Below are 23,787 nucleotides of genomic sequence, written 5' to 3' on the forward strand. Positions count from 1 at the left end.
GTGGAGCTCCATAAGTGTGGCTCAATTTTGAATACAATTTGGTGCCATTTACAATTAAGAAATACAGATAGATTCTCTTTTTACTCTTAAAGTTAACAAATATGTTTTTTATATTTATCAATATAAAAAAAATAAACATTTATTCTGATTTGATGTTACAATTAAAAAAGTGTTTGTGTTTTTATCTGGTTTCAGCTGTATATTTGATGACGTTGGTGTTTGGCTTGATTGTCAGCATAAAAAGGGAGAGAGAGGAACAGAGAGGGAGAGAGAGGAGCAGAGAGGGAGAGAGAGGAGCAGAGAGAGAGAGGGGAATGAGGACAGAACAGAGATGGAACAAGAGCAGGTGAGACACACATGTTAGTCAAATGGTTGTTTGCCAAAACTCATCAGAACATGTATCTAGTACCTAGTGTATATTTTTAGATACCATTTGTTACTTTTCAAATTCTATATTTATTAAGTTATGCAGGCTTGTTTGCACAACAAGGCTAAATAATTATATAAACTTTTCTGAATCTAAATAGTGGACTTTGGTAGAATAAAAAATAAGTGTAGTGCAGGTCTATGATGATTTTTAGTGCTACTATCATCTAGTTTTGATTCTGGTTCTGTCTTGGTTAAGTCCTAAGTAGTCCTGATGTTGAACTGTTGTAGTCCTGTTTTAATTCCAGATCTGTTCTGGGTCTGGTTGAATTGGGATTTAGTCCTCGTGTCTTGATACAGCCCTGATTTTGTTCTGCCTTGCTGCTTAATTAAAAAACTAGTTTAAGGTGTCCCGCATATGTGATATATATTTTTTTCCTATATTAAGTCATTCTTTTTTGAACAAAACTCAAAACACAGCATAATATATCTTTCAGTCATTTCAAAAGCATCAGCTCTCAGAGCCGTGCTTAGAGAGTGCTTTGTAGTGAATCAGAAGAGTCGACTCCCATTGAGCGAGAGCCGGCTCCTCACTTAATTTCCTTTCGCTGCTCAGCTCTCACACAGTGGCTCAGCTATGCTCCAATCCCTCCATATTGTGGCCAATCACATGCGAGGATATAGGATAATATCGTTATGTGAAAAACAGAGAGGGTGAGAGACGCGACAGTCAAGTGGAGCGTGCGTCTGTCCTCTCAGTAAGTGAGTGAGACAGTAGACAGCGGTGAGGAGTGCATCGCAAAAACACATGAATATGCCTGATACCCATAAACGAAGCAGCATCTGGCTGCAGTTTAAAGACTTTTTTGTGTCGGTCTTGGTCTCGGTCTTGGTCTCATTTGACTTGGTCTTGGTCTTGTCTTGGTCTCGATACCCTCTGGTCTTGATATTGTCTTGGTCTCAGTGGTCTTGACTACAAGTCTACCATTCGGTATCACAGCGAGTCCTGATGGCTGTCACGTAGGAAGGTGCTGTCCCCAGTCTTTGAACGGCGAGATGAGACATGCATCTTTTTTGATGACTAAAATCGACTAAAATCGTTTTAGAAAGTCTGCGTTTTCGAGTGTCCACACTGCTCCATTTTGAAATGTATGCATTTTCGAGAGCATTTCTTAAACGCTGCATTTTTCCTTGAGGAAAACGCCATCTCAGTGTAGACCAAAACGGAGAGAAAACGATGCGTTCTCAAATGAAAACGCATTAGTGTGGACGTAGCCTGAGAGAGGTAGAGAGAAGTGTGATTTTATCGTGGTGGAAGCAAAACAGCAAAAGTAAGAGGGAATTCATGCCGATGTTTCTGTGAAGCGAAATGTGAAGCGTAGTTTGGATCTTCTTTTGCTGCTAGTTCAATCAATTTTGGTTGGAGAGTGATGAAACCTGCAGCTTCAGAATCTAGTGCAAAAAGACGTAAACACAAAGTGCGGACCCACCGACGCATCAGAATCAGCGAGCTGTTGGCTTTGAGCCCCGACAGCGTGTCCACGTGCATACCGTCATGAGAAAGCCGACAACTCACTGATTCTGATGCGTCGGTGGGTCCGCACTTTGTGTTTACGTCTTTGTGCAGAATCCACTTACCTGCTCTCATTTATTGTTTTAGCTGTTTGGTGGTTGTTGAAATTTTGTGAGGTTTAACCTGAAATTCTGGCATTTTGGGTAAAATAAATTTGTATTTATAAATCAATTCAGGATTTTGTTGAATTGATATCACGTTATTCAAGCTAGAATCGATTTTAATCGGAAAATCGATAATCAAACCAACCCCTATATGAGACACTGGAGTTATCCACAATAACTAAAACTAAAAGTGCAACTCTAATCGGGAAAACTGCATCTGCAGTGCTCTCTCTTGACATGAAGCTTTAATTTTTCGTCACCTCTCTTCTTAACCTAGCTAAAGCATACCTCTCCCATGTCTTCATGCAATGCCTTATTCACATTTAACACCATGGTATTAAAAATTTAAAACATATCAGTCACATAAACATGCACACATACAGACCTAGTTCAAATCAGACGTACATTTTAAACTACTGTCAATTTCGAGTCTTCAAGAAATCCAACATCATGTTGTGAGACCTTACAACATTCTCAACTCTGCTCACTCTGAAACCTGGCTGATATTAGGTAAATAACGACAGGACCCAAAAACTAGAGATGGCACGATACCACTTTTTTATGTCCGATACCAATATCAAAAATTTGGATATCTGCCGATATCGATATGAATCCGACATAGTGTATTTTTTAATCAATAAAACTGTTTTTTTAATATCTTGCAGCACTTTTTAAATTTTTCAATATCTTGCTGCGCATTGACAGAGGCGCCCCAGGGCAGCTGTGGCTACAACGTAGCTTGCCATCGCCAGTGTGTGAATGTGTGTGTGAATGGGTGAATGACTGAATGTAGTGTAAAGCGCTTTGGGGTCCTTAGGGACTGAATAAAGCGCTATACAAATGCAGGCCATTTACCATTTTGTATAAGTTCATACTCAAGTTTAAATAAACAACAACACTAAAGCTATTCTGTTATACCTGTATGCAAAAAATACACTGCACCCAAAATATTTCATAGTTCAGCAACACTGATCAATCTAATAAACTTAAACCTGCTCCATCCTCCCTATTCTGGTATTTTAAAGAGTACTTAGCAGAAATATTAAGCAACCTAACTAATAGGGTTGCAAACTCCCAGCAAATAAAATATGGAACCACCCCCCACCCTCCACCTCATGATGCTCAATCGACGTAAGCAACTTTAATTTTAATGCACTTGTAAAAAAAAAGAAATAATGCACAGAAATCAATTATTTTTCTACAATAATTAAATAGATTCAACATCTTTCTTCAACAGAATTGCAGACTGCACAGATGGTACCTTCCCAAAGGAAAAAGTACTATAGCTTACTAGGGCATATATTAGATTTAATAGTTACTATATACAGTAATGGACTTGTATACATTTTACATCAGATTAAAACTTTGGGTGTAAGATTCAGATAATTATTTATTAAAAGCTAGACATTTTAAATGACAATAAGAAAGAAAAGTATGTCTTTGTGCCCCCATTTCCCTGTTCATGCCCTATCGGCCCCGCTGGCTAAACTTTGCTAGATCCGCCCCTGCACAGTTACCAGCCGTCAGCTACGTAGAAAAAGGATCCTGGTGTAGAAAGTAATATTAAATAAATTCTAACAACAGCTTATCAAGGTTAAACGTGCTGCTGTTGTTTAGCCGCTGGTTTCCTCTTTCTGGTGCAAAGTGGGCCAAAAACAAAGAAGAGAGACGGACTCGCGACAGAAAAGCCGATCAGCTGATCATTGATCAGTTTCATGACTGAAGTAGCGGCAGAAGAGGGAGAGAGAGAAAAGAGGCAGTCGCTCCATATATCGGTTGTTAACCTTAATGTGGGAATGCTTTACAAACATTCAGAGATGAACTTACACACTTGCTTTACTTCTCTCTGGGATAACTTCCTCGGAGATGAAATGCCGGTTTGGTAGCGAGGCTCCAAATGCTCAACCAGACAGTCATGTAGTGACAGTGCTTCCCTGATGCCTCCAGCTATCATTGCTGCTCCTGTATGGTCGTCAGGAAATAAGCCTGTCTGCAGACATCAACTGCAGATTGTCCAGTCTCTAATTAAGTGTTAAAGATCCCACAGGGATCACATATCTATTGTTGCATTGTATTATGCTATGATTTCCTCCAATACTTTGGCCCGACAATATAAACAAGCCAACTTGACTTGTGTGAAGTGTTTTCGGCTGGGCATTGTGCATCTTTTGACCAGTGTATTAAACCATATATTTAATGATAAAAGTTATAATGGACGCTATTATTATTATGAGTCTTTATTATATGGCATGTTGCGGGGAAAAGCCCTTTCTTACGTTTGAGTCTGAGGTTTATTTTAAGCACTTTTTTGCTTCTGATTTGTAAACTGTTTGCATACTCTTTCACATGATTCTTGCTTAGGTGGCAGAAGAGGTTTGCTGCATCAATGTCTGTGTTTCATATCGTCATCCGTAGGGATGGGAATCAAGAACCAGTTCTTGTAGAGCACGGGTGTCAAACTCAATTGCACAGGGGGCCAAAACTCAAGGCACATTTTAGGTCGTGGGCCAAACAAGATAAATATTTATTGAACACACTAAAACAATGTTTTTTAAACATAAATATGAATAAAAACAGACAGGAATATTATTCCAGATTAAATAAATGTAAAAAAATAAACTTTAACTTTAAATATTTTGCTCTTCAAAAAAAAATATCCTGTCAAAATTATGCAAGTTAGAAATATGAACATGCTGCCAAAACCCCCAGAAAAAATAAATGAAAGCAAACACAAGGTTGGAGCCGCATGTAGACGGAGCTGGGGCATTGCTTCAGGAATGGAACTAATAAACTGTGCGGGCCATTCAGTGTCGTACTTTCCTATGAGTGTATCATTACACTGCAGCTCCATCTGAATCTGCACAGGTGCAGTTCAGCAAAGTCCGCTGACTTGGTTCAACATTACTTGGCAACAGGGAAAGTGAGGCAGGTTGCACTGGTGCATTTGTGACAGCTTCACTTGAAATGCCTTCACTGCATCATACATGTCCATGAACTGACAGGTTTCCTTGCTGAGCTCAAAAACTCTATTGAGAACTTTTCCCCAACTCAGCCAACGGACCTCTGTATGATAAGAAATGTCAGCAAACTCTGAATCTATTTCCCACATAAAAGACTGAAATTGACGGTGATTTAAACTTTTAGCTCAGATAAAATTTACGGTTTGCGTTACGGTGATCATTACATGCTCCATTTTTAGGACTTTACCACACAGCGTTTCCTGGTGTATGATGCAGTGATATGCTGTTAACTCACCGGTACAGTTCTCCTCCTGCATCTTTACTCGCATCCTGCTGACTAGTCCGCTTTTTTCACCGCACAACACCGGCGCTCCATCTGTTGTAAGTCCAACAAGTTTGTCCCAGGGCAGTTTCATGTCGGTACACTTTGACATACGTTTTAAAAAATGTCTTTTCCTGTCGTTGTCCCGTGCATCCATTTAATGTTCAATATTTCCTCTCCACGGATGAAGATGGTCAGCTGTGCAATGTCCATCATGTCTGTACTTTCATCCACAGCAAGAGAGTATGCAATAAAGTTTTTGCTTCTTTCACACAACTGTGTTCTTAAATCAGTGGCCATCTCACAAACCCGATCAGCAATCGTATTTCTCCTCAGGCTCACATTTGCCAAAATCTGCGTTTTGTCTGGACACAAGACGTCGCACAGCTTCATCATGCAGCTCTTCAGAGTGGTACCGGGCTGATTTGGCTTTCTCCTCTGCTACAATAAAACTTGCTTTCACAGCTTCACTTTGTGATTTTGCTCTGGTGAAACACGTCTGCTGAAATGTCAGATTCTTCTTTAGCTCTTCTACTTTCTGTAGTTTCTGCTCTGCATTTAGGTTTTTCAGCTTATCCTGATGTTTTGTCTCGTAGTGCCGTCTTAAATTAAATTCCTTAATTACAGCCACATTAGCTCCACTAATAAAACACACGGGTTTACCAGCAATGTCTGTAAACATATATTCAGTCTCCCACTGGTGCTGAAAGGCTCCGCTTTCAGAATCAACTTTTCTCTCCACCATTGTGCGCGGCTAGCTTCGCAATAACAGAAGTTTGACTTGATTGACGCGGGAATGTTCCCAGTTAGCCTAGCGTTCAGCAAGGAGGCTGCAGCGCTGCATTATGGGATCTGTAGTTTGTATATTATTAGCGCCTCATATCGCCGGGCCATGCATAACAATAATAATACATCTATATAAAATGATCTCACGGGCCGGATATAAATGTACGCCGGGCTGGATGTGGCCCGCGGGCCTTGACTTTGACACATGTGTTGTAGAGAATCGGTTCCCAGTAGTTCAATTCCTTGAAATGGATAGTCTAATAAAGGTAACAAACTGATAATCAGTCGGGCTGCAGCCTCCATTTCTACTTCTTTATATTTCTAAACTAGAGTCACTGCGTAAATCACTTTGAAGCCTCTTTTTGCTGGTTTTCATCTTTGCATTGTGTTGTTGACTCTGTGTTAATACCTAATACTAAGAGAAATATCACGATCGAGATAATGTTGTCTTCCTCTTAGGTGTAATTAAATATCATACGGCATTACTTTTAAGAAAAGTGTTCTGTGTAATATGTGTAATAACGTTTTAACTTTTTTTTTTGCGTAATGACCCCAACACTGCTCACAAAAAAGAGGGGAAATAACTTCAACATGCACAAACATGCGACCACGCAGCATGTAATTAGTTTGCATGAATGTGATGTCTTTGATAAGCTGTTTAGAGATGGTGGTGACTCTCAAAGTGAAGCCAATGCGAATCGATAAGGGAATCGATAAGGAATCAAATTTATAAATGATATTAATAATGGAATTGGAATCGCTAAATTCTTATCAATTCCCATCTCTAGTCATCCGATATATATATTTTTTTTTTTTAATCGCACAGACCTAAAGAACACACAGGTTTACAGCTGAAAGGTTTCATTTCCTTCCATTTTCCTTTTTTATCAGTTGAGACCTTCTTCTGGTCATCAGTACTTCCTGAGGCAAATGCAACGCATTTTCACTATCAGGTCTTTTTCTTAGTTAGTTATAACGGAAGAAGGCCTCAAGTGTCTCAGAAAAATGGTGAAAACTGTGCCTGTTTAATATCTTGTTTGAATTCTCTTCCACAATGTAGAAGGTAGTTTATAAAAACCCTTGAATGAGTCTGTGTGTTACTCATTCGGCTAATATGTTGTTTTCAAAATAACTGACGATCTTTCCAGACTAATAGAGCAGCAGAGAGGAACTGCAACACACAAACAGAAAATAACAACATGTAAAGAACAAACTAACCTCACAACATTTATCTGCAGCTGGGACTTCCTGTTTGAGACACCTGACTAAAACTGAAACCTCTTTTAGTTTCAAGAGACTTCTGCAGCCCAGCAGCTGCTCACTGACTTTAAATTATACTTGAGAATGTAAGGACAGTGAACATTGTTTCTGAGTCCCCATTTAACCACCCTACCATGTTTTACTAGGGACACTCCCTCTGACTCACTGTTGTTAACGGATAACTTAGCAGGTCGTGAGTCACTTCTTCTTCCCTGTCTGACAGCATGGAATTACCACAGTACCAAAAGACTTTTATTTTCTTTACAGTAAAATCCAACCTCTCAGTAGGCTGTTATTACAATGTAAAGCTTCAAAAGTATCCCTGGCATAGATTTATTTGTAAAATGTGACACAAACAGCTTCTCTCAAGTAGATGCCAAAAAAAGCTAATAAATCTACAAGATATACTTGTGCTCTGCTGTCCAAACGTCTTGAGACATAACTGATTTATTTATATTTGTTGTAATATTTTAAAAGTTCTCCAGCCTGGACTGGATATATTTCAAAGTCCTTTGGACACAGGCTGTTTTAGTCACTAATTTTAACTCCACGTCACTGAAAAGGTAAACAAGTGTGTCTACGAATTAGGGCTGCCACAAACTATTATTTTGATAGTCGACTAGTCAACGATTATTTTTGCGATTAGTTGACTAATCAGATCGTGCATCCATTGGACGTAAAAGTACAGCTTATTGCACCAGCATGCGTCTGCTCTTATATAACTATCATTAGCTTACAGCTTGAAGTGTTTAAGGTATGTGCTAACTAAAAATAAAGACAAGATGATAGTTTATTAAATTTTAATGAAATTTGCAGATTGTTTTGGTGGAGTTTAATAAACTCCTTGCTATCTAAAATATAACAGGACACCAGAGTATATTCTCGAGCATCTCACACTTCTGATAATCAGTTGTCTGCTTGACGTCTATTCAGCTGTGTAAAAACTATAACTTTAATCTCAGCCAAACCGATTTACTCAGGAACAAATAAAACACTGAAAAAAGCCAAACAATAACATTTTTAAGTTATCTATGTGACTTATATATCATGTTTAACCTGAGTAGTGAAAGACGGCGGTGGGTTTGAAAACAATTTGCCACGAGACCGGTGTTCTCACCGGCTAGCTATCGAGCTGGTGGGTAACAGACGTCTCCGAAAACGTCGGAGCGCTTTTGAAAATATGTGGCATCTTGATAAACCAAGCAGATATTTGAAGTTTACACAGCTACATTCTCGCCTGAAAATACGTTAAACATTTATTTTGTGACCCAGAAAGAATAATAAGAGTGATATTAAAACTAACTAGCTGCCGCCATTGTTGGAAATTGAGCAGGGCCGCGCTATGAATTCTGGGATAGGTTGGGCCACGCCGTATACACCCGACCCATCCTTCAAATCTGGGGAAATGAAGGGCGCATTTGTTGGAGTCTTCGAATTTGGACAGTCTTCGTCGTGTCACTGTAACGTAATCGGCCTACAAATGCGGGCACAGGAGGATGCGGTTCCTGAATTTGGACACAGCTACGATACTGGACACTGGTCCTTCTTCTTCTTCGGGGTTTAACGGCAGCTGGCATCCTTGCACATGCAGTGCTGCCATCTTCTGTTTCAGTCTCTTATTACACTCTTAAGTCCTACTACTTATTCCTGCCTCTTTTGGGATCTTACAAAGCTTCAAACGACGCGTTGACTATTAAATTAGTCGTCGATGATTTTGATAGTCTACGTAATCGTGACTAGTCGACCAATCGTGGCAGCCCTACTACGAATAGCAGATAACTTAATTTGATCTTAAAAATTCCAAAGGTAACACAGATTAACAGGCATAAAATAATGTTTCTGTACCAATCAATGTGCTTCCTAGAGTGCTACTAGCCAAAAACTTAAAGTCTTAGCATGCTGTGCACTGTGTCTGAGGAAACTAGACAAGTGGAAGATAAAGTGGAATAAAATAGTTTTTCATTAAGGCCTGTCATTACAAAAATGGAAAAAGATCCAGCAAAGACCTGACACAGGACCTGAGAGATGCATCTGGCCCTTTAGTTGATCCATCGACTGTTCACTCAGTAATGGTCTCAGTGGAAGTCACTCTTAAGGAAGAGTAGAGTAAAGGTTAAGGTATGCTAAACTACCCAAGAACTTGACAAGTTGAAAGTTGGTGAAAACAGCTCTGATGGAGTGATAAATCCAAATATTTGGTTCAAATCTTTGTCAGTAGGTAGGGAGAAGTTCAAGTGTGAGCCACAATAGTGAATGTCTGCAGCATGTGTACAACATGTCTGAGGAACTGTCATAGTTTCAGCCAGTGGTGTTTAGATCTTGTCAAAATTGATGGAATTATGAACACAAAATAGTAGCATCAGATTTTGATCCATCAAGCAATACAAGATAGAAAGTTTCATTTTTCAGCATAAAAATTATCCCAACACACAATCAGTGCAGTAAAATCAAATAGAAAAATACACAATGAAGCACTACCAAGAATAGACTGGCCTCTCGCAAAGACTTCAAAATTTTTGAAGCATGGTGGGATTATGTTGACAGAGAACAGAACGAAAGTCTGACTACTTCACAGGATGTTGTCTGACTCGAACGTCAAGGAAGGTGGTAGGGAAGCAGACTATGCAGACATTTCAGGTTTCCAAAGGTGAGCAATTTATTTACAGTGAACTTAATTTAATGTAACTTAACAAAACTTCCCCCCAAATAAACTCTATTAACAACACTCAACATAACATGGCTCTGGTAACACAGCTCACCTCTCCTCTCCTGCATCTGGTACAGACTGGCTTTAAATAGGGCCATCAATTTCCCTCCAATTGCCCAGCCAGTACCACTCACTCAAACTGAAGGATCTAAAACTCTACACAGATGATTTAAAAACACAAAACCTCTTCACACTTCTAATATGCACATTTACACAACTAAATGGCAGTATTAACAAAAAGAAAACCATTCAACAAATTCCTTTAAACCTTAACACAAACAAAAGGAAGCATCTCTATGGAAAAAGAAACCCCTCCACTTGGTTTGACCTGCTGATGTCATGTTTGACATCATCAGGATTTTAAAATGAGGAAATGCCAGGCGGGCGTTTCCCCACACCTGACCCTCATGAAGACTGAAAAGACAAACAAAGTAAGTATGAACAAATGACTTAATCTGTAACATAATAAAATATAAAGAAACATAACTAAGTATTTGTCTTAATTTGCAGAATGTTTGATTTGCCGGCAACAGAACGCTTACACAAACAAACCCGGGATAGTGAGTGAAGCAATGTTACTTGACAAATAGCAAATCATAGCAAATACATAGAAACAGAATAATGTGTACAATGTGCAAAAAAAGGTAAACACATATGGGACAAATGAGAGCATTGCAACTGCTCCTCCACTTTGTCACACATCCAAACAAGAGCTTTGAATGTCCTTCAATAAGTTTGGGGAACTATTCCTGAAAACTCCTTAACCCTCTGGAATCTGGGGTATAATTGGCCGATTTTTTACTTATCTTGCCTTGTTTGGTATCATTCTGTCCAGCACAACCTTACATGTCTGAATTTAGAGATGTTTTTTTCACTTTGACATACTGTATTAACACAACTGACCAAAAATCATACACACACAAAAAATATTTTTTTTACTTTGAAAATCACAAACATGTTTTACGAATTGTTTTCATAACTTGAAATACAAAATTGTCAATTTCAAAAACTTATGCACATATTTTGCAAACAACAAACTTATACATAATTATTTACATGCATATAAATGCAGCCAATGCCATTTCTTGCACAACTATCGAAACTACTTACAGAACAATCAGGTGTCACATTAAAATGCCACAAAAATTATTTGTGCAATTCCAAAAAAAATTGTTCCTGTCCACCACAAGACGAAGGAGCACATCACAGACCTGATTCAATTTTTTGATGGGTTGGTGCACTTTCTCACCAATAAGGAAGGGGGTGGGGGTCTTGTTTGTTTTTTTTTCCTTGTCCTTTAAAAATCGCATTTTTAATGACTATACCTTCCGTAAACTTGACAACAGTATTCAGGAAAAAACATGGTGTAAATTCTTTATCATAACTCTGGTTTTACTTGGTCGATCAACACAATTCAAACACTGTTATACAGTTTAAAGTCCCCACTTTCAAACAAAATGGAACAGACACTAAGAATCTTTCTGCTATATCATAAATCGGTGATGTGATTTGCATGTGCCAGCACCGAAGTTGACTACAAAGGGTTAAAGAAATTACAGAAAAGCTACAGGAGTTCAAGCTGCGTTGAAGATAAAGGTGCTCATATCAAATATTGACCATCAAGCTGGTTATATTTGTACAAACTCTGCATGCAACATGTTTATACATGTTTCGAGATTACTGCACTTATACCCATTGTCATCAAGACTTTTGCACAGTACTGCATATAGATTTCAAAATCAAACAAATGCAGTGGAAAACTGAAATCACTGCCTCCAGTCAGGTGATTGTTAGAAATCTCAGGTGTTCTGATAATATACCTAGCTAAAGGTTTGCACAGAAATAGATGATAAACAGAATATGTTTAGGGAACTAACTGAGATAAAATATAAAGAGATAACTGCCAACTTATAAATTTTAAACAAAAACAAGGTTAATAAAATTTTGAACACGCACGTGCATCCCACTTATTACTGTCAAGGTCGCAAGTCTATCGCAGGGCTAACACATAGAGTAGGAGTAGCCGGAGAGAACACGAAAACTCCACACAGAAAGGCCAGAAAAACCTGAAATTGAACTCAAGACCTTCTTCCTGTGAGGGAACAGTGGTAACCACCATGCTGCCTTTGAACAAGCACATTACACCAGAAATGTCACATTATGCAGATTAATAACAAGCTACATTTCCTACCAGTGGCTTGAACGAGACATACATTTTGGCAGATTTGGACTTCCATACATTGCGCCTGTTTTACCGGTGAAAACGGCTCGCTGTGATTTGCAAGTCATGTAATGAAGCGGGTTTTTTGTTTGTTTGTTTGTTTGTTTTACTCGTCCTAGAAATGTGTCACGGCGACGAAGGTGTCTGGTCCAGTTTTCAGAGGTAATTATTCAGACAAAACCTCAATCGATCTCAGACCCTGCCTTTAATGAGCAATACCCTTCACAAACTTTCCCACAGACCCAAAAACAGAACGGCAAGTAAATAAACTCCGTTTCTTGAGCTCACACCAGAAACACTGCACAGCCTCAGAGGGCCGGCCGTTACAGCCACAGCGAACTAGCTGGACGGAACCAGTTATTAGGGGGACGAAGACTCCCTGTAAGTAAGCACAAATTACTAAATATACGGTTTTTAGGAGTCCACAACCTGGAGGCAGTTTCCTAAAGCCGATGCGATTATAAAACAAACAGGGATTAAACATAAAATGATTTTTTTTTTTTTTAATCCCTTACATGGTCCAGTCGGCGGGCAGAACTGAGTCACTCCAGACTTGTCAGCAGCGTTTTCGTTAAAACACTGTCCGACTGAAAAAGCCAGGAGCCTAAAATGGCTGCTGTGAGGCGACAAATTTACCCAGAAACACCGAAAATAGTCGGCGTGCTACTCCAGAAATATGAGTCGTACTTACAGCCAAGATGCGACGACGTCTTTCCTGTTCACGACCACAGTGACTCGATTCTTTCTCTTCCTCCTCCCTCTGTCTCTCTCTCTGCATGGGCCTGTAGACCGCTTTCTCACCACCAAGGAGGCGCACTCATAAAAAAGTCGCCCCGAGTATGTGTGGAGAGGCTTAATAAACCTATAAAACATTTTTAACCTAAGGTTTCAGTTCTTCAAGCCTGAGGTACATTTAAAGTTATTCTAAGTGTTTTTAAGCTTAAAAAAAAACAAAAAACAAAAAAAAACACCTGACTCCTTAATAAACAGCCTGAGGATAAAGTCAGTCTGAGCTCGGCAGCAGCTTTCCACCCTCTAACGTTTCACCTGACCTGTTTACACATTTCACTACACCTCTGGGAGTGTTCTCACCCTGAGCGTATTCGGCTAGGCTCGATCCCCTTGGACCAACAAGTCCTTTAAACGAAAGGACAAAAGGCACAGAACAATACAAACACACAACTGGGGAGACATAAAAATGACATAACCAACACAAGTTGCTATAAAATAACATTATAACAACCACAAAGTGAAGTAAAGTTTCTACAAAAAAACACAAAGGCTGCAGATAGAAATAAAGAAGTAAAATAAGTACAAACAAGAGTTAAATAACCATAATGAGGCCAAAATACTACCACAGCACACCAATAAGGGACGAGAAAGAAACATAAAATTACCACAAAAAAAAAACAAAAAACTGGTAAATTATCATTGGGAATCACTGGTTAAACAAGGACAAACGTGTTGTAATTTGAACCATCAAATACCCCCCTAAGTTCCATGGACTTGTAATTGTTTTTCTTGTTGAGCATAAAATTAAATGTAATGTTTTATGTCTGTGTACAAAACATTACAGCTGGTTATGGGTGAGTTGCATGCATTATGTTTATTTAAAATATTCTATAACCATTTAGGTGGCTATTCGCCATAGTGTTGGTGTAAATCAGCTGTTTATTCAGATAAGTGATGCAACGATCCAGATCCACTCTATCAGGGCAAACAAGACAACCACTGCTTGCCCAGTAAATCAGTGGTCCCCAACCCCCGGGCCACGGACCAGTACCCGTCAGTGAGTCGTTTGGTACCGGGCCGCGAGAGTTGAGGCCCGGGTGTGAAATTTATGTTTTTCGGGGGTTTTTATCATTATCTCGATTTCCCATGTTGTAGTTGTGTGTCTTATTTTGAAAGAAATATTACGCGTTACCATAGCAACCAGAGAGCACTAAGGGGCAGAGAGGAGGATGTTGCTGGCGCATTTCAGGAGGACGCTGGTAATGAAGTTATGCAATTACACAGTGAATTTGCGTTTATTATTATATTTACAAAATACCACTTGGCCGTATCATTTTATTTTGTTGTATTTATCCGCGACACTTTAAAGGCCAGTCCGTGAAAATATTGTCTGACGTTAAACTGGTCCTTGGCGCAAAAAAGGTTGGGGACCGCAGCACTAAATGATATTTTAGTAACAACCAGTTGCTCTAGCAGGTAGCACCACTTTTGGTTTGGTAGAGGTTTTACACTTGATGCCATGTTGCAACTCCAAAAGCATTTGTTTCTTCTCATCATAGAATCGGACTGGGAATATTTCATTTGTTAGGCAAACATGTAAACCCTTATATGATGTCAGTTTTTAAAGATAAAAAGACACATTAAAACCGAAGTGAAAGCAAGCTTTTTCCCTGCAATTTAAACAGGGTTCTGTCCCATAAGCTTTTTTCATTGTGTGTTTACATCATCTTTTAAATTACTGGCATTGCAGTTGACTATTGTCTCTGGAAACAAGATTAACCGTGCTTGCTGATTCCACTGAAATCCGTACTGCATGTTGATTTATTTGGCGTCTCTGTGTTCCGTCAACAATGGCTTTAGGAAGCCAAGAAGAAAGCTGCTTTTTCTGGTTGGTTGCACATTGTGGATAAACCTCTGGTCTTTGACATGAGCTTGATAGGAAACCAGAGTACTAGACAAGCTGCTGCTGGCTGCTCAGCTACTCAGTCATCGAGCGCACGCACCTGCAAGATGACTCTATTGTAGGATAACTTGGACAGACAAGGCAAGTCGGGCTCAAATGTCTAAAAGCGCTGGTGAAATGACCAGGGTTGGTACTGGCCCACTGATGGGAGGCTGTTGTTTGTCTGTGTCCTTCATAATTTTCAGATATTTTCTGTTTTTATATCAAACCTACGCTGCATTGCAATGTTGATATATAAATGGAACTTCAGTATAACCCCAGTTCCAACACAGTTGGAATTTTGTGTACAATGCAAATAAAAACAGAAAATTATGAAACCTTTATATGAGCTTATTAATATAATTATTAAACTCTTATTTTATTTGACTAGAACATTGAAACCATATTAGATGTTTAAGAAGAAAAATATTAGCTAATTTTGAATTTGATGGCAGCAACACATCTACAAAAAAGTTGGGAAAGAGGCAACAAAATGTTAAAAAACTAAGTGGTACTAAAAAGAAACAGCTGGAGCAGCAATTTGCAAATTACTAGGTTAACTGGGAAGAGGTTAATAACATGTTTGTTTACAAAAATCATCTACAGTACATTATGTCTTCCCACCTCTAGAAAACATTCATTCATTGCAGCAGCTGCTGTTCTTGTTTCCCAGAGATGCTGCCATCAAATTCAAAATTAGCACTTATATATTTGGTGTGTTTTATGTGTTCTAGTGTGAATATAATATGAATTTATGAGATTTGTAAAGCATTACATTCTGTTTTTTAATTTACATTTTACACAGTGTCCCAACTTTTTCAGATTGTTTAATACATACATACAGCTTCAGTCCATAAGAAGTTACATCTCAGCTGAATCACTCATATATGTCTAACAAAAGTCCAGTTAAATGTCTGGAAGTGAGAGTTAACTTGATACTGATTGATTTTTGTTGTTGTTGCTGTTTGGGGGGGGTTATGAAAAGTGGAAATGGAGGTGTTCTCAGAAACCATTCTACTTTGGTAAATCGTCCTACCCATATTATAATTTGACGGTGACTTCTGACTAAACCTAATCATAACCCTCATCATAACCACAACCATAACAAATATTAACAATGGGTTAAAAAAATAAGTAAATTTGGGTTTTCTGTTGTGCACATGCGCAGCGTATGCGCAGAAACAACGGGTTCGATGTTTTGTGAGGTAGGATGGATTCCCACAACACCGGAAAGCATCAGGCGATCAAACATAACATGATCTCAGGAAATCACAGAAACGAAATGATTCACTCACTGTAAATTTAACCAGTGCCATATTGTAGTGCCATTATTCTTGGCCCTCGTGTCTGCTTGTTGCAGTTACAGATGTCATCCTAAGGGTGGAGCCATTGTTCTGTCACTTTAACTTCCAACGGTGAGTCACAGCATTACATTCAGCCTTCATAACTGAATGTTATAAAGGCTGAATGTGAGGCTGAATGCACAGCAATGCAACACAACTAATTACTGGAGCTATTTTTTTTTTTTTATACAAATGTGTTAAAAGGGTTGTCTTTATGGCCTGTCAAAGGCCACAAATAAAACACAATTTTCTTGTTGAGAGTCATCTGGTAGAAGTACAGAGGACAGAAAAAATGTAGCACTCTTCATGTTCTTTCCAGCTCGGAAAGTTTCCTTGAACTTTTCCAGACTTCACAGGGCAGAGGTCCTTGTGATAACACAACCTGATCACAATTAAGCTGCTGCTTAACCTCTCAGCTCCCTCTTCGATGCTGTCCAGCTCCCTCACCTCAAACACAGAATATTTCCTGTAGTAAGGTGTCTGAAGCTACTACTTCCTCCTGTGTGCTACATCAGAGAGAGAACAACAGTGGAAAATATTCTGACCTGATTCTGCTTCTACCCACAGTTCATTTGTAAAACCATCAAACTCTTTCTGAATAAAGCTCCGAATTAAACAAGTCCTTACTGAGTCCTCCTCAGCTCAGTAAAAGCCTCATCTCACTGTTCCTGTGTGGTCAGTTTCACGTTCCTCAGACAGACATTGATTCTTTCTTTTCCTCTTCACTCTGAATCTGTCAGTCTTATCCTCTTCTGTGTTAGTGTATATGTTGCATGAATGCTCACTTGTCACTTCATAAGTATGACATTACTGAGCTGGAAATCTTTAAAGAATCTTTTAACCATGTGGATGGAAACTTTCTGTCTTGTGAACAGAAAGATGGGTAGAAGGGTCTTTGACGATTTTAGATTCCTTTTTAGAAAAACAAAAAAGTAGTTGCTCTGAAACCTTTAATTTTTCATGATAATCTGCTGCTCTGAATCTTTTTTCATTCATCTACCTACTGCTGGTTTTGTAGCTGAAATAGCCCAATAGTGCTTAGTGTATAGTTACTATGTCCAAAAACTAACTAAACAGTTTTATTAAGAACTTGATCATTGGACTATTCGTCACTCCAGTGCCATTTCCTTATGCTTCTAAATCTGGCTCCCCCTTTGAAGCGGGGGAGTTAAGCATATGGCCTCGAGACCAGGATCGATCCAGCAAGATACCATAAACTCATCGCAGGTGTTTACTGCCAACTTTCGAGGTTTTTGTTCCTGCTGGTTATCGCCTGGATCATGAAGACTTCCCCCAGGAAGAGGACTGGGATCCAGTGGACACTTTGGATGACCTAGACTTTCCTGATCATCTTGCATTGTTTGGAATTAACATCAAAAGACCAAGAACTCAAAGAACCTGGACGGTGAACCTCTAGAACAGGCAGAGTCCTTCATGCACCTTGGCAATTTGACAGATAAGCACATTTAAACAGATACAGATGTGATAATCAGAGTCAGCAAGGCCCAGATGAGGAAAACATCTGCCAACACACCAAACTGCATCAATACTGCTGACATGGAGACCTACAAAACCCTGAACCAGTGGCTGTGCCAAATCTTTCCACCCCAAAAAACTCAGCAACAGGAGGCAGAGCAATGGATAAAAATAGTCTGAGAAGAAGGTGAGGATGGCTTTGATACTCCACGAGAAAGCCAAAAACACAGGACAGTCCCTCACCTGAAACCCACGAGAAAAAAGAAAGTGGAGACAACCATGAAACACTTTAGGTCCAGTTGAGACCTTGTTCCAGACGTCAAAGTGACAGGACTGGGATGGGGACAGACAGTGAATAAAAGATAGACAGAGCTGGTGGGCAGTTGTCAATGGTCCTTGTTCCAGGAAGGACAAAGGGGCTAAACTAACCTAAAGTGTTTACCAAGGTCATGTCTTGGGAGAGAAAATGAGCAGAAGGCTTAATTTTTCCCCTGCTGATCAATATAAGGAATACAAGAGTACATAAGACTCTTCTGCACTGGCTTCACTTTTGCTGGTCTTTATTCTCAGTTATGTTACCTGATCCTCCCGCTGTCAGTGAACCTCCAGCTCCCTGTCCTTTCTTATGTAGTCTGCATTTTTTTGTTTCCCATGAGGTCTGTTAGACTAATGTATCTCACATACAGCTGCATGTTAAGACATAAATGTGTGGTACTGACAGCATCTTATTATTGTGGATTGGTTTATTTACTGTAGACTAACTGACATTTGAGTAAGGGAATGTGTGAGTGTAATACATTCTTCACTGATCCTGTAGGTGTCTGTTAATCTGACGATTACAGCGTTCGATCTTATCAACACTATAAATACACACGCACGCAGGTGTCGTCACTTTGTAGGTGTGGAAAGGTTAAATGTCTCTGAGAAAGGTCATGAAGATGGAGAGATATGTAAAAGGTGTGTATGTGTGTTCATGCATGTGTGTGTGTGTAGGAGATGTGTAAGAAGATGTGTTATTCCTATAAAATGTTAATTACTACTGAAGACAAGCCTTTTGGTGACTTTATCGCCAGATTTAAGTTTAATGGCCTTACAGTGAATAGAATCACTGGGCTCAAGAGTGCGAGCAGGTCAGTCTTTTCTGCCATTTCAATGATATATCAAAACGAGAGCTCAGATATTATCAGATTACAAAGAAGGGGACGCTACAACATCTTAAAAAGTTTTGACTTTTTAATCTTTGAAAAAATCTCTTTGATCACTTTGTTTCCTGGTTTGACTTGTCCTCCTCCTTTTTCTTTCTGAGTGGTAAAACTTATAATTCAGAAGAATCCTGCAGAGTCCAGCAGCAGCCTCCACAACAGCCTGTGGGGATGTCACATCCGATGCGACAACCATAAACCAAGGTTATAAGTTGAGACTGTGTCTGTCCAGGATAGGCAGGAACCCAAAGACAATACATCAAAATTAAGTAAATAAAAACATGTCCTGGTGACTTAATGAGAACCAGTTGGAGTTTTACATCATCAGAGTGACAGCATTTTGTTAAAGCTTCAACATTCAAGGGTTGGTTTGGTTGAAAGTACTTCCTGTGACATTTATTTTACATTTTTTATTAAAAACTCTTTCAAAATGACCTAACGCTATAAAAGCTGCTACTTCATGTCATCTTTGTATTGTGCTGAAGAGACATCAAGCAGCTTTCGGATTGCTATAACAACCCCATGTATATTAGGTAGTGCTCGATTGTAATGGAGAACAATCAAAAAAAAAATGTCTCTTCAGAAAATTGGTCTAAAAAACTGCCTCCTGGTGGTTAAAGGTTTTTTTTTAATTCTGCATAATAATGACCAAATAAGTATCTTTAATCTTGGATTAATGTAACTGAATGACCTCACAAAGAGAGTACAGCAGTGACTGTGGCAGAGAAACTTTTTGTTTTGCCAGAATATGAGATCTTCACAGAGTTCAGGGAGGTTTTGAGGCAGGCTTTGGGTGGTGGTGAAGATTAACCAGATTACTGGGAAAGTACAGCTGTAGTGTTGAGGGAAACTGTTTGGCGTATCCTCTGGACAAAAGAAAGAGGACAAGGAGGCTTGGTGGTGGAATGGCAAAATACTCAGAGGAAGAGGTTAGCAGAGGCTAGGTGTACAGCAAACAGAGGTGGCAAAAGGAAAAGCTGGACAATAAGGACACCAAAGAAGGATCAAGATGGAAAGGATGTGCAGCAGGTCAGGGTGGTTAAATATAGAGATGAAAATCTACTAATGAGCACACAGAGAGTGTCGAGAAGAAACTATTTTTAGACTATTCTGCTCTCATGAACCGCTCACCTACACTATTAATCTTCATTAGCTATTACCACCATTAACTGCAGGTGTCACTAAACCAGCACTAAGATCACTGAGATCATCAGCACTACCACTTCAAGGAATTTCACATGTAACTGAGTAAGAAGGATAGCCTGATCCATAGCCCCATCCATCAGAACAAATGGATCTGAGGTTTGATTCAAACATCTGCTGAAAACACCTTTTAGGAGGACAGCTTTTTTTGTTGTATTTGTTTTAATATTTTATTCTGTTTTCAATATATATCATTTCATATGGTTGTGTGTGTGTGTGTGTGTGTGTGTGTGTGTGTGTGTACTTTTTGAGGTTTTTTCAGGTTTCCCAGTAAAACTGATGCTTTTTAATGTGACTTTTGTATGGCAAAATCAATAAGCCACTATACGGAACTTTACAGCTACAGTTCCTCCGTCTTCACCCACCTGCAGGTGCAGGTGAGAGGGTGGGGGTATCGATGCGAGCGCTGCAGGGGCGGGTTAGGGCTCCGCGTGACCAGGGATGTGGGAGGACCGGATTTGTATAAAATGGATCAGGGTCCGTGTTCCTCTCACCTGTGCTCACATCACCCAAGGACAGGACTGAAGCAAATGCTCGTCTTCTTATTCTTATTCTCGTGCGCACCTGGGAGTCGGCTTAATTCAAGAAACAAGGGGAAACGTGAAATTTAAACCAGCAGCAGCAAACTGGACAGAACTCCCATCTTTAAGAGAATTGACAGTTGAAAAGTAAGTGCTTTTTCTTACTGGTTTAAATAGAAAACATTTAGACCGCTACTGTTTCTTGTGTATTCTTGTAAAGATAATAAAGTTCGTATGTTTAAGAATTGATGGCAATAATGGCGTGTCAGCGCATGACGTGCATATTAGCTTGTTTTATTCACAGTTTCTAATGTAATCTTGTTCGCAGTCATGAGCCGCCGGTTGGTGCTGCTGGTGAGTTTCGGGATCGCGCTTTTGGCATGTTCCCGCTGCGGGCAGGCTCGCGTCGGTCTGAATTCCGTCAGTACGGAGATCCTCGGGGACGGGGACGCTCTGCCGATGAACAGGAGCGCGTGGGAGCCGAAAGCGGACCTGACGGTGAGTGTGTTACCACCCTGCGTGTCTCAGCCTGAGGGCATTCACATAAGTCTCATCAAGTATGTGGCTTTAAGTCAATCAAAGCACAAATTTGCGTCTCGCATAATTTAAAGTTCCACTTAATGGGAACTTTATTAACAAGTAGGCAAATGAGTCAAAAATGTATTTTTATTATACAGTGTATTGTAAACTTTATTGACCAAACTATTACAATGTCACAAAACTCATTAAAACTTTATTGGCGTTTAAACTTTAATTGTATCAAAAACGTTAGTTGACTCTTTCCTACTCCATGTTAAGAGTTTGTGAAGAGTTATATGGAGAGGGTTGTTCTTCCTTTTGTACAAGTTCATGTACAAAAGGAAGAAAAAAAAACACTTTTGGCCATTTTCATTGTTATTGTCACATAATAAAAAGGTGACAGATAAAGGCTGGTTATTTAAATAAATAAAACCATGCATACATATTGAGGAATGTTTATTTGCAGTGTTGTAATGTTGCAAAAGCTTTATTGACTTTTATCATGATGGGGGAACACTGTTTCTACCATGTTTCTCATCTTTAATGACAGGACAGTTTATGTTTTAAACTTTACTGGCAACATTGTTATGTTTGCATAATTTTGGCAAAAAAATTACTTTTGTCCTTTTAAATCTTCATTTTGTAGCATTTCTAAACATTATTGGTTACATTGCTTCAGTTGGCAGAACTGTTTGGACATTTTGGTCTTCATTTGCTGTTTCAAACGTTTGATTGGTGGGATTGTTACAATGTTACACATTTTTATTCCCTTTCAAACTACATGTACCATCTGAGGTACCTGTCACATATAATATTTACTTATAATATTTCTACAGCGTTTCTAAACTTTACCATCAGGATCATCACATTGTTTCAAAAACTTTACTGTACTGATATTTTAACTTAATCGACACAACTATTAAAATTTCACAAAACTTTACTGGCTTTTTTTTATAAGCAGGATAGTGTTTCTGGTGCATTTTTCAGCTGTATTGATGCTTTAAGCTTTAATGATAAAAACTATGATGATATTTTAAAATTTCTTTGGCTTTCAACTTTTCATCTGGAAGGATTGTAAAATGTTACTGAGGTTTATGAACTGATCTGTTATGTCCTAATGTGCAGTTTTAAGTTGTAGTGTTGAGGTGTACTTTACAAAAGTGCTACAAAAGTAAAAGTTGGTGATTGCTTCTGCGTTTGATCTTTCCAGAGTCTATGATGTCGCCTATGTAAACCGATGAGTCGATGATTTTTTTTAAAAAAAAATTTTTTTGGTGATCCATTCAAAAACAGAGGAAAACTAGCTAGAAATGCATAGGAGGATTTCAGACCAATCACAATATTTGAAGGTTGTGTTTATTTTACATGTAGTTACATTTTTAGGGAGGTCTGCAGTTAAGACCAACCTATGGTGTAGATTTAGGACAGAAGTATAAATCTCACATAAAGTGGTTCAGGGCAACTGTCCTTGCAAGTCAGAGTAGTTTAAGCCTTCCATTTGTTATTTTATGCATGTTGTCACTAATGGGAAAAGCTCATCTTAAATTACCAACAGGAAACCAGATGCACTTGTTACTCTGTAATAACGTTTGTATGTCTGTCTCCAGGTCTACCAGTGCATGAGTGACCTGGAGTGCAGAGAGGGGAACTACTGCCACACCTCCTCAAGACGCCCTGCCCACTCCCACTGCAAGACTTGCCGCAGAAGGAAGAGGCCCTGCCTCAGGGACACAATGTGTTGCCCCGCCAACCGCTGCAGCAACAGTTAAGATGCTTCTCTACAGAAAACTTCAGTTTAACATTAATGACAATAAAGAATTTATAATCAAAATTTTATCAAGTGTATTATCTCTATGTTCTTCCTCCGGCAGATATTTGTGTTCCTGATGTGGACGGCTTTGTGTCTGAGAGGAATCCAAACACCGATGGAGCTCTAAGTCCGCTAACCAAAAAGAAAGGAAGGAAGAAGGAAGCCAAAGGATCCCCTGGCAGAAGTGAGATCAGTGTTATAAACCTGTAGTATGTCTCCCGCTGCCGCCTTCATGTTTCTCTAAGTGTTTGTGTGTTTGTTTCAGATCAGGTCGGAAATCCTTGCTTGCGCTCATCTGATTGCTTGGACGGTCTGTGTTGTGCCCGTCACTTTTGGACTCGCATCTGCAAGCCCATGCTACGTGAAGGACAGGTTTGCACGCGACACCGACGCAAAGGGAACCATGGTCTAGAGCTGTTCCAGCGCTGTCCCTGTGGAGACGGACTCATCTGCCGGACACTGCGAGAACCTGGTACCCAGCTAGCTGCAGTGTCAGGGTTCAACTTCTCGGCAACCTCATCTCGCTACTCCTCGGGACTGTCTTCAGGTTCTCCATCATCAGCAGTGTCCAAGGCAAGGCTTCACGTGTGTCACCGAACTAAATGAAGTGGACTAATGAGTTGCTCTTTTTACCAATGACTGACCTCAGAGACAGAAAATGAAAGACCTCTGGAATGAAGGGAGGGGTGAATAACATAAGTGGTTATATGCATGACAACACCTTCGCCCCGTCCCCCACT

General features: G+C 39.4%; 2 protein-coding genes across 6 annotated transcripts in view; one reads left to right on the plus strand and one right to left on the minus strand.

The window, feature by feature from the left end:
• The window catches only part of LOC109202555 (general transcription factor II-I repeat domain-containing protein 2), a 40,175-nt gene extending 26,821 nt beyond the window's left edge, over nucleotides 1-13,354 (minus strand). For 3 of the 5 annotated variants that reach the window (XM_019360288.2, XM_025905939.1, XM_025905935.1), the window contains exon 1: nucleotides 12,991-13,354. The gene's annotated coding sequence lies outside the window, so the exon portion shown is untranslated. Of the gene's footprint in view, nucleotides 1-12,814; nucleotides 12,936-12,990 lie in introns of those variants that run through there. The other 2 variants (XM_025905937.1, XM_019360289.2) reach the window with 2 other exon arrangements.
• An 888-nt stretch (nucleotides 13,355-14,242) lies between these two features.
• LOC102082234 (dickkopf-related protein 2-like) lies at nucleotides 14,243-23,653 on the plus strand. The gene is made up of 5 exons (XM_025905154.1): nucleotides 14,243-14,290; nucleotides 21,047-21,216; nucleotides 22,845-23,001; nucleotides 23,109-23,231; nucleotides 23,313-23,653. The coding sequence occupies exons 2-5, from the start codon at nucleotides 21,049-21,051 to the stop codon at nucleotides 23,651-23,653; spliced, it is 789 nt and encodes a 262-aa protein (XP_025760939.1). The 5' UTR covers nucleotides 14,243-14,290; nucleotides 21,047-21,048.
• The last annotated feature ends 134 nt before the right edge of the window (nucleotides 23,654-23,787 follow it).

Source organism: Oreochromis niloticus, linkage group LG3, assembly GCF_001858045.2.
Source record: "Oreochromis niloticus isolate F11D_XX linkage group LG3, O_niloticus_UMD_NMBU, whole genome shotgun sequence".
NCBI classification, from domain to species: Eukaryota; Metazoa; Chordata; class Actinopteri; order Cichliformes; family Cichlidae; genus Oreochromis; species Oreochromis niloticus.